Source organism: Coenobita brevimanus, chromosome 65, assembly GCF_032717465.1.
Source record: "Coenobita brevimanus isolate Jiangsu-jjx chromosome 65, ASM3271746v2, whole genome shotgun sequence".
NCBI classification, from domain to species: domain Eukaryota; kingdom Metazoa; phylum Arthropoda; class Malacostraca; order Decapoda; family Coenobitidae; genus Coenobita; species Coenobita brevimanus.
In genome coordinates, this window is record NC_137018.1 from 45,695,266 (window position 1) to 45,708,622 (window position 13,357).

At 43.4% G+C, this 13,357-nt stretch overlaps 1 protein-coding gene across 1 annotated transcript in view; it reads right to left on the reverse strand.

The window, feature by feature from the left end:
• Nucleotides 1-13,357, reverse strand: part of msk (importin-7 msk) — a 161,003-nt gene that overhangs the window by 8,414 nt on the left and 139,232 nt on the right. The window contains exons 19-20 of the mRNA XM_080276609.1: nucleotides 9,666-9,787; nucleotides 933-1,065 (exon numbers count right to left, since the gene is read on the reverse strand). Coding sequence (XP_080132735.1) covers nucleotides 933-1,065; nucleotides 9,666-9,787 — 255 coding nt within the window. The remainder of the gene's footprint in view (nucleotides 1-932; nucleotides 1,066-9,665; nucleotides 9,788-13,357) is intronic.

Consider the following 13,357-nt stretch of genomic DNA (forward strand, 5'->3'; position numbering starts at 1 on the left):
TGGAGGGGGGTCCTAAGTCAATATGCAGAAGCTATATACAGTGTATATATATATATATATATATACCTAGGCTGCTTCCCCCAAGGAAAGGGAGGTAGCCGAGACAGGATGACACACTCCCCATTTACTCATCCATTCAAACACATTCATTCGCATCTTAGTATATATAGTACAGTATGTATATATATATATATACATAGGCAGATAAACAGACATAGATAGATAGATAGATAGATATACAGTATATAAATCAGATTCAGGTATAGTACTGTACTGATTACAGTATTGTACAGTATACAGTACTCTCTCCAAACACATTGTAATACCATAAGTGGTGATGACAGTGTTCACCAATAAATTTAAGGTACTGAGTGGGTAGGTTATTCGATTATTCGGCAAATCCAATTTCTCGGCATCAGCCCGGTCCCGTAGATGCCAAACAAAAAGACTTTTACTGTACTACTTCCAACCCTGATACAAAATCAGTGGAGCTTGGTCACCGAGGTGAGTTACCATACAAACACTTATGAATTGTTACCATGGGGGATGGGGGAGTGGGAAGAGGGGGTGAATGTGACAGTGAAACAGATGAAGTAGTAAATGCTTCAGCTACATGGCGAAGGAATGAATGGAGTAAGACTATGTAACTGTCTGAGAATAAAATGGAACATGAAGAAGCACATCATAAAAAAATGATGAAGAGACATGGGTAGAAAAATACAGATATATAAAGGCTTGTACATCATCAAAAAATGATGAAGAGACAGGGGTAGAAAAATACAGATATATAAAGGCTGGTGGTGTATGATGGGTGCAGGGGTATTTACTGTGTCCACGCAGCTCCTTTAGTGAAATGCATCCTTTAAAAAATACAGCATCTGGTGCAACAAGATATAAGAAGAATGCAACATTCTCAACATTTAAAAACGTACTTTGCATAACTTCCTTGAAAACACAATACTCATCCACATCACAGTCATCTCGGTCAAGAGGTGTGGTGAATGATTCTAGAGCTGTTTCACCCATATCATCATCAGAGTCATCATCATCTTCCTCTTCTTCATCCTATGGGGTGATAAAGGTTAGTAAAACATTAGTTACCAAAAAAATAAAAAAGGAAAGAGGGAAGCAAGTTGGCAGAATTAAAACTGAATACTAGAAGGAAAAATGCATCATCATCATCCAAACCTTTCCCACGCCCAAGGTGTAGTAAGGTAAGGTCTAGAGACCCAGAAAAATATACACAAGACTGGAAGACACATGGGAGAGTTCAAAAGCTGCAGTGAAAGGTAAAAGGAAAAATAAAGAATTATAATAAAATTTAGATGCAATATACATACATAATAATGATGCCAAGCTTCCTCTCAGAGAAACTGTACAAGGATTGGCATAGTACAGTTGATGTTTTCTATGGACTGGAAGTTAACCCAGTGCCATAATGTGAGAGTTTCAGCTTGGATTTTGACTCTAAATACACCTGAATATTTTCTGCCATGAGTGATGATTGTGTGGCTAGATACCAAGCTTGCAGCAACACTTCACTCTCATGACAAAACTTTCCGAGTCGATGGTAGTCTTTCATCTACTCTGATTCATATACAAAATGATAAAAAATGCAATAAATGTTTCACTAATTTCATCCACATACAACACTGTCACTTGAAAAAAAGAAGTGCTTGACAATACAAAAACAGTACAAGTGCTACAAATAAAAAAATATACAAATTGGAAAAAGTGAAATAATTTAATCATCCTAATCCATTTTCCAACTTGAAGATAAACTGAAGGTTTGAGAAAGAAAGAAATCACAAGTGGCAAAATTACCAACAGCATCCCCAGTGAAATGGGTAAAATTTTGACATACCATTCTAGCTGCAATAATCATGGCTCCACTCCAAAACTCCATTCCATCTCCACTCATTTTTATTGTACTTTATCATCATCATCATTTATCATCATCCGGACCTCCTTTCCCACCCTAGGGCAGAGTAAGGAGTAGCAATATCCAGACAGCCCAAATCTGCCAAATCAAATAGGCCACGCTTCCATTCACTCATCATTCAGGCCCCCAGAATCCTGGCTCTTTCTGATGCGCCAAAAACATTCACCATGTTCTGTACCTTCACATAAACGTATCCAATTGAGTCAATCCAGACGCTGCCATGTTAAAAGGGGCGCTAAGTCGCTGATCATGCACTGCTCCTCACAACATTCATCCAGCCAGCTTGATCTCTTGTCAGTTCCCTAGCCTCACCGACTTCCAAACCTCTCTTCCACACACACTCATCCACCATATCTCTCCACCTTCTCCTTGGCCTACCTCGCCTCCTCCCTCCTTCAAATTCGCTCAGATATACTTTTCTCACCACTCTATTGTTATCCATTCTCTCCACATGACCATACCATCTCAGTACACTCACTTTGATTCCAGTGTCCACCAACTTCCTCACTCCACATCATTCACAAATCACATTATTTCATATCCTATCCACTCTCTGTACTCCACATATACTCCTCAGCAGTCCCATCTCCACTGCTCTTACTCTTGACTTTTCATTTTCATGCCACACCAAAGTCTCACACCCGTATGTTAGTGTTGGCACTAACACTCCCTCATGTAAGCCTCGTGCAGCTGCAACATTCAAGCCTCTGTTTCTTATCAAGGCCTTCATTGCACCAGCTACTTTTCTTCCTTGTGTCAATCTACTTTCAACTTCTTTTGCATCACTGTACCTAGGTATTTGAACTCTCTCACCAATTCCAATCTCTCTCCATTTCCTGTAACATCGCACTAGGAGTCACCTACTCTCAGTTACCATCACTTTACTCTTTTCTATATTTACTCTCAAGGCACAATGCTCAGACATCCAAAAAACTCTGCACTAGTCTACCAAGTTCCTGTCCAGTACTTGCAAGCAGTACTGCATCATCAACATAAAAAAAATTTGAAATATCCCATCCATCATCATTCATTACTAATGCCATTCCTCTCTCCATTACAGGTACTTGCGTTTTTACTTCTCTCATCATCCAATCCATATATATAATGAACAATCATGGGGACATCACACAACCTTGTTGCACACCCACACCAATCGTGAACCATTAACTTATGTGCTCATTAACCCTTACACATGCACATCCAAGTGAATGGTTCACGATCGGTATGGGTGTGCGACAAGGTTGTGTGATGTCCCCATGGTTGTTCAAAACATACATGGACGGGGTGATGAGAGAAATAAAAACACGAGTAATGGAGAGAGGGATGGCGTTGGTAATGAATGGTGATGGATGGAATATCTCAAATTTGTTATATGCTGATGATGCAGTACTGCCTGCAAGTACCAGACAAGAACTTGGTAGGCTCGTGCAGAGTTTTGCTAATGTCTGTGTGCATCGTGCCTTGAGAGTAAATTGCACTTTATATTACAGATATAACGGACATACATCTTCCAGAGCTGTTTTGTGTTTTGGTTATAAGGGTTTCCGTATGTCTGCATGAACCGGCCTAGGTCACGTACTGGTAGCTCTCCATGCAGCTCAGTCCTTGGCAGCCTCTCTATTCAGTCTTTTATCCCTGAGGTCACACTGTATGACCTTTTCCTAAGTCTTCGTTCATCTGCCTCTACAACTCTGCACAACACCAACACATTAAAAGTCCAATCCTTCCTCTCAGCTCTTCATTTGCAATCTTAAACTACCCAGGCCTGTCATTCAAGGATGCACTCCACATCCATCTGATCATTCTCATCCCCACACAATTGGTGAGAGATTTCAAATACCTGGGTACAGTGACAGAAAAGGGAGGAAAATGTGCGAAAGAAGCAGAAAGTACAGTGAGATATCGAAGGAAAGTAGCTGGTGCTATGAAGGCCTTGATGAAAAACAGAGGCTTGAGTGTTGCAGCTGCGCCAAGCTTACATGAAGGAGTGTCAGTGCCAACTACAGACTGATATGAGGCTATGGTATGCAATGAAAATGAAAAGGCAAGAGTAAGAGCAGTGGAGATGGGACTGCTGAGGAATGTCGTGGAGTACACAGAGTGGACAGGATATGGAATAAAGTGATTCGTGAAAGATGCGGAGTGAGGAAGTCTGTGGACACCAGAATCAGAGAGAGTGTACTGAGATGGTTTGGTCATGTGGTGCGATGGATGACAACAGAGGGGTGAAAAAGGTATATCTGAGCGAATTAGGAGGAGGGAGGAGGGGACATAGGGCAAGAAGATGGAGGGATATGGCGGATGAGTATGTGAGGAAAAGAGGTATGGAAGTTGTTGAGGCTAAGGGACTGACAAGAGATCAAGTTGGCTGGATGAATTTTGTGCAGGGAAGCACATAACCAGGGATTTGGCACCCCTTTTTAACATGACAGCATTTGGATTAACTCTATCAGATAGCTGTATGTGAAGGTACAGAATGTGGTGAAATTATTTTGGCCTAGCAGATGGAGCCAGGATTCCATGGGCTTGAATGATGAGTGAATGGTAGCATGGTCCATTGAATTGGGCAAACTTAAGCTGTCTAGACGATGCTACTCCTCACCCTGCCCTAGGATGGGAAAGGAGGTCCAGATGATGATGATGATGATGATGATGATGATGATGATGATATCATCCTCATTTACGGCCACAGTTCATAATCCAAAGCATTATTGAACTAATAACAGATAAAAACTATCAGATCAGAAAAAAAAATAATAAGTATGGATGAAGATAGAAAATGGAGGGTTTATAGACAAGAAAAAGCTAACAATTACTTCTTAGCTGCTTTACATTAACCTCTGCTGAATTTTTTCTTCAATACTATTCTACCTGTTGGTTGTGAAGAGGTTAATTCATCGTTTTGTTTACAAAAGCTTCAACATGCATGCATGAAAACAGTAACACCACCACTTCAAGGGGAATGGGAATGCTGGTAATAGGGAGAGCAGGAGCTCCTGTTTCAACAGCTACCAGAATATCTGACCATCCCCCTTTGATGACCTTTTCAATAGAAAGTTGACCAGCATACTCTCCCAAAAACTTTCCTCCAACTATTCCATGCATTACTCTACATGAACTTTACATAACAACGTACACTCAAACCTTGATTTAAGGTATTTCAGATTTAAGGGACTCCATATTCTACCTGACAAACGGACAAGACCATTAAAAAATGATGTGTAATGTCTAGGTTATACATATTAATATGTTTCTTTATACAGTACCCGTAAAATAATATTCATAATCATATAAATATATAAGTAAGATAAGTGAAACAATCATTGCATTTCATAATAAGATTGTCTTTATATGTGGTAAAACAATGGACATTTTTAAGCAAGGGACATTTTCAAATAAGGGACAAGTTGATTCCCCATTTAGTCCCTTAAATTGAGGTTTGAGTGTATCCCACTACATCACAGGGGTTGACACCAACTAGGACAGGCTGCCAGAAATTTTGCCCCCCCCTACTTAGTGGCTGACCCACTGAGTGGAGGCGTGATGAGGGCTCTGCCAGCGAAGTTCTTGGGGTCGGTATGGAATGGGGCTCGGATCTGTGCTAGAGGGTACACGGCATTGCAAGTTTCCAGGCTGCCGCTCCCACCCAACAGAGACGGGCCCAATCCTGGGAGTAGTGCCCCAGGAGGCTGCCCTATCAGTGGGTGAATAAGGGAAGGGCAGCTAAAGTGCCAAGGTGCCATTGGAGGGTGTCTCCATAGCTGTCCTGGGAGGGTGCCCCGAGGCCACTACCACAGCCACTGGTCACGGCTTCAGAGCTATAGGTCCCAAATCCCATGCCTGGACTTGGGACTATGTGGGTGGGCGTGGCCTGTGGTCTGTCTTTCCTTGTCATTTTTATTTTTATTGATTATGGGAACAAAGGAAAATCAGAGCAAGCCTGGAGAACATAAATCACCCAAGAGGTTCAAAGTGCCATTAGGGAAAGTGGGTAGTTTGAGGGGTAGAACAAGGGAAGCATTGGAGGCAATGAGTAGGAGGTGGGTGGATGTTGGATGTATGCAAGATGGACATGAGGAAGAATCAGCCAGAATGACTGCCGGGAGGAACTGTCAATACAAATTTTTTTGGCAGAATGAGGCAGATGGATATGGTGGTGTGCGTGTGTTAGTTAAGAAGAAATGGGTGGAATATGTCATGAATGTAACGAAAGTGAGTGCCAGGATAATAGTAATAAAATCTTTTTTTGATAGGATAGTATTTGCATTTATATCGATGTATGTTCCACAGGCTGGCTTGGATGAGGAAAAGAAGGATAGATTCTGGGATGACTTATACATGTAGTAAGTGGTATGGGGGATGATGAGATTGTAGTTTTGGGTGAGGACTTGAATGGTCATGTAGGTGAAGCAGCTCAAGGATATGAAAATAAATGGGTGATGTGTATATGGTACAAAAAACATGGAACAAGAAAGGATACTTGAGTTTGGGGGGGCAATGAACATGACTGTGTGCAGCACACACTCATGAAAAGAGGGAGAAGGTTTATTACATAAGAATCAGGGGGAAACAGCTGCCAGATAGAATATTTTGGCCAGGAGGGCTGATAGGTTAGTGTGAGATGTTAAAGTTATAGGAAGCGAGGACTGTGAGCAGCAACACAAGCTATTGGTATGTGACAAAGCACTTTAAGAGCAAGTGATGAAATAGAGTACCTATGCACCTAGGAGGAATATATGGAAGTTGAAAAACCATGAAGTAAAGGATGCCTTCTATAATAAGATGTGTAGGGTGGTGGCTGAACAGGGAGCTACTGACACAAGTGTTAATGAATAGTACAGAGCTCTCAAGAACAATCTCCTGAGAGTTGCTGATTCAGTGTATGGATGGACAAGGGGCTCCCCCAAGACATAAAGGAACTTGGTGGGATGAGGGTGTAGAAGTTGCAGACAAGGAGAAAATAAGGCTTTTCTGGGAATGGAAATGGATGGTAACAAAGAGGAACACTTGGCTGCCAAGTGTAGGGCTACAAAAGAGGTTTACAGGGCAAAAATCTGAGTCTCAGAGACTTGTACTGGATAACCTAAATACAGTGAGTCTTCGAAATACGAAAACCCGAAGTATAGATTTTGATGGTACAAAAACGATGAATATAGAACAAATTCCACAATAGGAAAATATCTGTCTCAATTATACGAAAATTGATACGAAAGGAAATACAGAGACAGCCCATTTATCCAGACTATACGGTGTGAAGAGGTGCCTGAAAAGTCTGAAATCACGATTAATCCAATGGAAACAAAACACAAGTACTGTTAGATTGATTTATTTACCGGTAAATGTACAATGAATGACACAACTATCTTCCCAGTTCTGTCTGAAGAAAATTTACACCAGGCAAAATACAACGAAAACCTTGTTTCTACTAGTGGGTGTTTCAAATGGTTCGATTTTTCCACGCTATTTTCGTCAGACTTTGGGAAGATACTTGTGTCTTTCACTGTACACTTAAAGCTGCAGAAAGACCTTACCAATTCAATTCATAATCCTCCAGCTTGTTTCTGTAATGTTCTGACAACTTTCAGTTTGGCAAATTACTTTTTCTTGCTGAAAAATTTCCTCCCTGTTATTATCGTCACTTTCCCCTACGATCGTTTCCAGCGCAATGGAAGAAAACGTGCTCAAAGGTGGATATAGTTTCCCAATTTCCCAACAGGACGTTAGGTTAGGTTAAATTATTAGACAGATAGGCGTGTATGAAGATACAGAATGTGGTGAATTTTTTTTTTGGCCTATCTGATGGGGCCAGGATTCTGTGGCCTTGAATGATAAGAAAGTGGAAGAGTGGCCCACTGAACTGGGCAAATTTAGGCTGTCTGGATGATGCTACTTCTCGCGCTGGCCTAAGGTGGGAAAGGATGTCCGGATGATGATGATGATATGATTGTAAATGTGTACAAGGGGAAGGGTGATGCCCTGGAAAGGGCTAATTATAGAAGCATAAAGCTTTTGGACCAGATAATGATGGTACCAGGGAGGGTCCTAAAAGGATCCTCCCCACTCCCACTGATGACATATTCACTGTTCAACACCTTCAGGAAAATTTATAGGAAGAAAAGGGATCTGTACTTTGTTGTCACTGACTTGGGGAAGGCCTTTAACAGAGTCCCTAGGGAGGTGCAGAAGTGGGCAATGAGAAAGCTTGGGATCAAAGAGTGGCTGGTTAGGATGGTTATGGCCATGTACTGTATGTGGGTGCTCGCACCCAGGTATGGGTGAACGGAGGCTTGAGTGGTGAGTTTTCCATGAATGCTGGTGGGCACCATGGGTCAGTTTTGAGCCCCTTGTTGTTTATCATGGTACTTGAAGCCCTCTTACATGACTTCAGAAATGGACTCCCATGGGAGATGTGTCCCGATGATTTAGTGTTAATTGTTGAAAATAAAAGGGAGGTGGAGGAAAGATTTAGGAAGTGAAGAGATAGTATGGGACACAAAGGCATGAGAGTATATGCATATAAAACAGTACTGTCAAAGAAGAGGGAGAGTGGCCATGTGTGATTTTGCTCATAGGTGTGGGAAGTAATTCCACTTTATGCAGTGTTTGTGGTAAGTGGGTGCACGAAAGATATAATGGTATTAAAGGCAGACTTGAAGATAATGCTGATTTTATGTGTGCTGTGTCGGGGAGAGCATGTGGAGATTGTCAGGTGTGAAAGGACTGAACTTGCTGGTGAGTCTCTCGAGTAAGTGAAGGAGCTTTGCTATCTGGGAGACATTCTGTGCTGGAGGTGGGGCTTGATCTAGCTCAACGGCTAGAGTGAGGAGTGGTTGGAAAAAGCTCAAGGACCTGTTGTGTCTCCTGACATTGAGAGGGCTCTTTTTCTGTGCTAAAGGATCTCTGTATAAAGCACGTGTTAGGAGTGTAATGCTGTATGGTGGTGAGACCTGGGCAGAAAGGAAGAGAATAAACGAAGGCTCAGATATACAGAAATGACAATGATTAGGTGGATCTGCAGTGTGTCCTTGAGTGTGAGACCTTGGGGGCTAAGTTGATGATGGAAGAGTCAAGTGGTAGGATGTGACTGGAGTGTATTGGTGCTGTAATGAGGATGGGTAGATTGAGATAGTCTGGGCATGTGGAGTGAATGGGGGATGACAACTGGGTGCAGAAAGTTAGGAATGTTAACATTAGGGGTTGGGTTGTGAAAGGCAGACAGAAAAAGACCTGGGATGAAGTCACTGTGCGTGGCAACGGGGATAAGGGACTGAACAGGGAGGCTGCTAGAGATCGAGCAGCATGGAGAGCAGTCATTAGATGACCAAGGCCGACACATGCAAGCATGCTGGAGCCTTCAAAAACAAAAATGAATCTGCACCCCTGATGGCCATGATTAGAACTAATTTGAAATAATCAACGGTACTCAATTACAGCAGTTTTTTTTTACTTCTACAACTGTAGCATTAGCTCCAATGGGTCAGACGGATGGACAGACTGGTGGAGTGGGTGGTTGGGTAGAGGAAAAATAGGTCCAAGGAGAATATATCCTTGGGAGAAATAAGTTGTGGAGGAACATAGGTTTCAATGGGTAAAATGGAACCCTGGGAGTCTTCCCCAATAGAAGAAGTGACCATCCAAAGTCCCAGGCAATGCTAATATGTACAATTACTGGGTTTTATCAGGGCAATGTCAGGTACCCCTGATTGTAATAATAAAAACTCACCTGGATAGAAGTGTTGACTGGGAAGGGAGATGATCCAGACCCTTTCTTCACCTTCTCCTCTAGTTTTTCCAAATATTCAAAACCCTCCTCATCAATCTCATCCTCATCACTTTCTAGCACCTCTGAGGAAGTCAAAATAACTTTATTTAAAAACCTGTCTCTTGGGAAATGATATATTTGACAATTTGGTCCAATATCACACATAAACAAACAATAACTGATGTAAATGACAGTAATACAGTTTCAATCTAACATCCAATCCAATACTACTATCAAAACACTGAAGGCCAGGATTAGGGTAATCAGTCCTGATATTAAAGGCAAGAGTGACCAGTTGCCCACACCTTAGCAGCCCTGCAAGGGCAATAAACCCAACTATCGCTTGGAATTAGATCCTTTTGAGCCACATCTTGCTACAGTCTTGAATTACTATCAGGAGTCTAAAAACTGTATGAAGGTAACGGGACTAATGAACCACAGCAGTATGCACCATAAAGGCCTAACTTTGATCTCCCTGCATGTTTGAAATCCACATCCATGAAAGTAGGAACAGTTTGTGCAATTTAATATATGTACGTATGTATATACCCTATACGGTACATATATATATGATCTCCCTGCATGTTAAAATCCACATCCATGAAAGTAGGAACAGTTCGTGCTATATTATATATGCACGTGTGTGTGTGTGTGTGTGTGTGTGTGTGTGTGTATATATATATATATATATATATATATACAGTAATCACTCTAATATCCGAACGCCCAATAACCGAACATCCCCACTAACCGAACCTTATCGTCCTGGGATCAAACATTCCCAAAATGGTCCGAAAATCCAAAAAAAATTGGGGAAAAAAATCGATTTTTTGCCGTCCGTAATTTGAACTTGCCGCGCGCGCCGCGTGAGAGCATTGTTTTGGTTCGTCATTCCTCCGACGTCCGATAGAGCGCCGCTGCATCCTCCCCACTTCCCGCCTGTCTCTCACCGCGACAAGACCTGCGCTGTTCGCCATGGCTGCCCACGTGCTCGCTTTTGTGGTGGTGCCGTACTTGCTGCAAGGCCTCCTGCTGCTCTCTGCCATACTCTTAGTGTGTGTGATGATGGCCCCGCCTCCTGAGAAAAGGAAGAGAGTGGTGTTGACTCTGGAGAAGAAACGGGAGATATTGGAGAAGGTTGATGCGGGTTGGTCTTCCTCTCGCATTCTCCGCGAGTTCAACCTGGCCCGGTCGACTTTGTTCGATATCAAGCGTTCCCGAGACAAGCTCATGCAGTACACGGCTGACTTCTCGTCGAGAAGCAAACGCAACGTGGAGAGGAAGGTTATGTTTACCCCCAAGTATGCAGAGATCGACCGCTCCACGTTGATTTGGTATCGACAGCAACGTGCAGCTGGTGTGATGGTACGTGGAACGGAGCTGAAGGCTGCTGCTGAGAAGTTTGCAAGGCTTCACGACGCCCTTGACTTCAAGGCATCCGAGGGTTGGCTCTTCGCGTGCAAGTTACGACATGGCCTTACTAACCGTAAAGCACATGGCGAAGCATTGGATGCTAACGAGGATGGAGTGGACAAGTTTCGGCACAAGGTGAAAGGCTTGATCGACAGGGAGGGCCTCACTCTCGGTCAAGTCTATAACGCTGACAAAACTGGCCTATTCTATCGCTCGGTGCCAACGAACACTCTCGCCGATGAGACGGAGAAGCGTGTACCTGGCCGCAAGCTTTCTAAGGAACGGATATCTGCTTTGTGTTGTGCCAATGCTAACGGCATGCACCGGCTTAAGCCCGTTATTGTTGGCCGTGCAAAGCAGCCTCGGTGCCTTCGTGGGGTGATGGATGTCCTTCCTGTCGTATGGTACCATTCTTTGAAAGTATGGTTCACAGCTGTGATTTTCAAAGACTGGTTTCACCATCACTTCGTCAAGGAGGTCATACATTACCAGACGAAGACGCTGGGAATTCCTTGCAACCAGGTAAAGGCTCTCCTTCTCCTCGACAATGCACCTGCCCAACCGTGCGACAAGGACTTGGTTGCTGAGAATGGCCGTATTAGGTGCATGTTTCTGCCACCTAATACGACTGCTCTCATTCAACCAATGGACCAAGGAGTGATTGTGGCAACAAAGCGCCTGTACCGTCGGAAGTTCCTGGACGAGGTGATGGTGGTTCTCGAGGACGAGGACGAGGACGAGCGCAGGGAAGGACGTGACACTTGAGGCAAGCGGACTTTGGAAAACCTTCGCCGCTACAACATCAAGTCTGCGCTGTACAACTGGGCTAGTGCATGGAAGGAAGTCCCTGTGAAAACTCTTGAAAATGGTTGGTCTCGTCTGCTTCTCGGAACAGATGTGGAGTACGATTTCCTAGTATTTGACGTGGATGACTTCCATGCACGGCTACGTACGCACGGCGACGATGTTGATGTGGACGATGTTCGTGAGTGGTTGGACGACGACGAGGGCGATCCTGGGTATCAGACGTTGTCTGATATCCAGATCGCGTCTTCGGTTGCTGGTGTCAGTCCCGAACTTGAAGATTCCGACGACGAAGGCGATGATGATGCAGACTCCGCCCAGCAGGACACTACTCCAGCCATCCCCAAGCTGAGCGCACTCCGGGAACATCTAGAGTTCGTCCTAGACTACCTGGAACACCCGGACTGCGACAGGGAGATGGGGCCCTTGGGACTCGTGGAGGAAGTGCGTGCTTTCCGGCAGCGCATCATCAATCGCCAGAATCGTCGGTCCTTGCGTCAGTCAACGATTGACAGTTTTTTCAGGCCCGTGACCCCCGCTGTGCCAAGCCCTGGTTCACTCTGTTGCCTCCCCAAGACAGGCCCTCATGCTCCGAGCCACAGCCCAGCACATCAGCTACAGTGGAGTCACCGCTCGACGTGAGTTTGCGGCTGTCTTCAGAGTCTTCTGTAGTCGGTACGCCATCACCACTACCCACCGATGCACCCCTTGGACGCCTGTCAGTGATACTCTCGGGCTCTGACAGTGAATAAACAGCAAGAACTTCTCCACTAGACCACACGGGAATTTTGAGTGTTGTGCAGTGAAAAAAACGGTGTGTTGTGTTAAGGTTTTCAAGTTGGGAGAAAAGACTAAGTAGAAAAGAAATTTAACGTAACTAACCTTCTTTGTTTTGGCTTTGGAAACTTAAAAAAACTTGGGAAAAGTTAATGTGCAACACTTAAATTTAATGGAACATTATTTGGACTTAAGTGAACACTGTGAAAAGAACGGACTTCTGTGTGTTAGTGACTAAGTTCAGTGCAAGACTTCAGGAAGAGTGTAGTGCAAGTGCTTCAGGAAATCGTTCTTACTGTCAGAGTCCGAGAGGAGGCGGTTATTCATCGAGGTGGCCAGGGACTTGCTGTAAGTAGCCAAAATGTTTCATGTTGTACTATTTTCCATACTATATTTACCAGAATGTTTCATATTGTATTTTTTCCCATACTATACTTACCAGAAAGTGTCATACTGTACTTCTTTCCATACTAAACTTACCTCATGCATGTGCAGTAGGAATGTGTTTTTCAGAGTTCGGTTAGGTTCGGTTAGGTTAGGTTCGGTTAGAGTCCATAAGTACCAGAATGTTTATTAATGTATGAACATACTTCTAAACCCACATTTTATGTTTCTATTGCATTTATTTCAGTCATTTATGTGCCTTATTGGTGTGATTT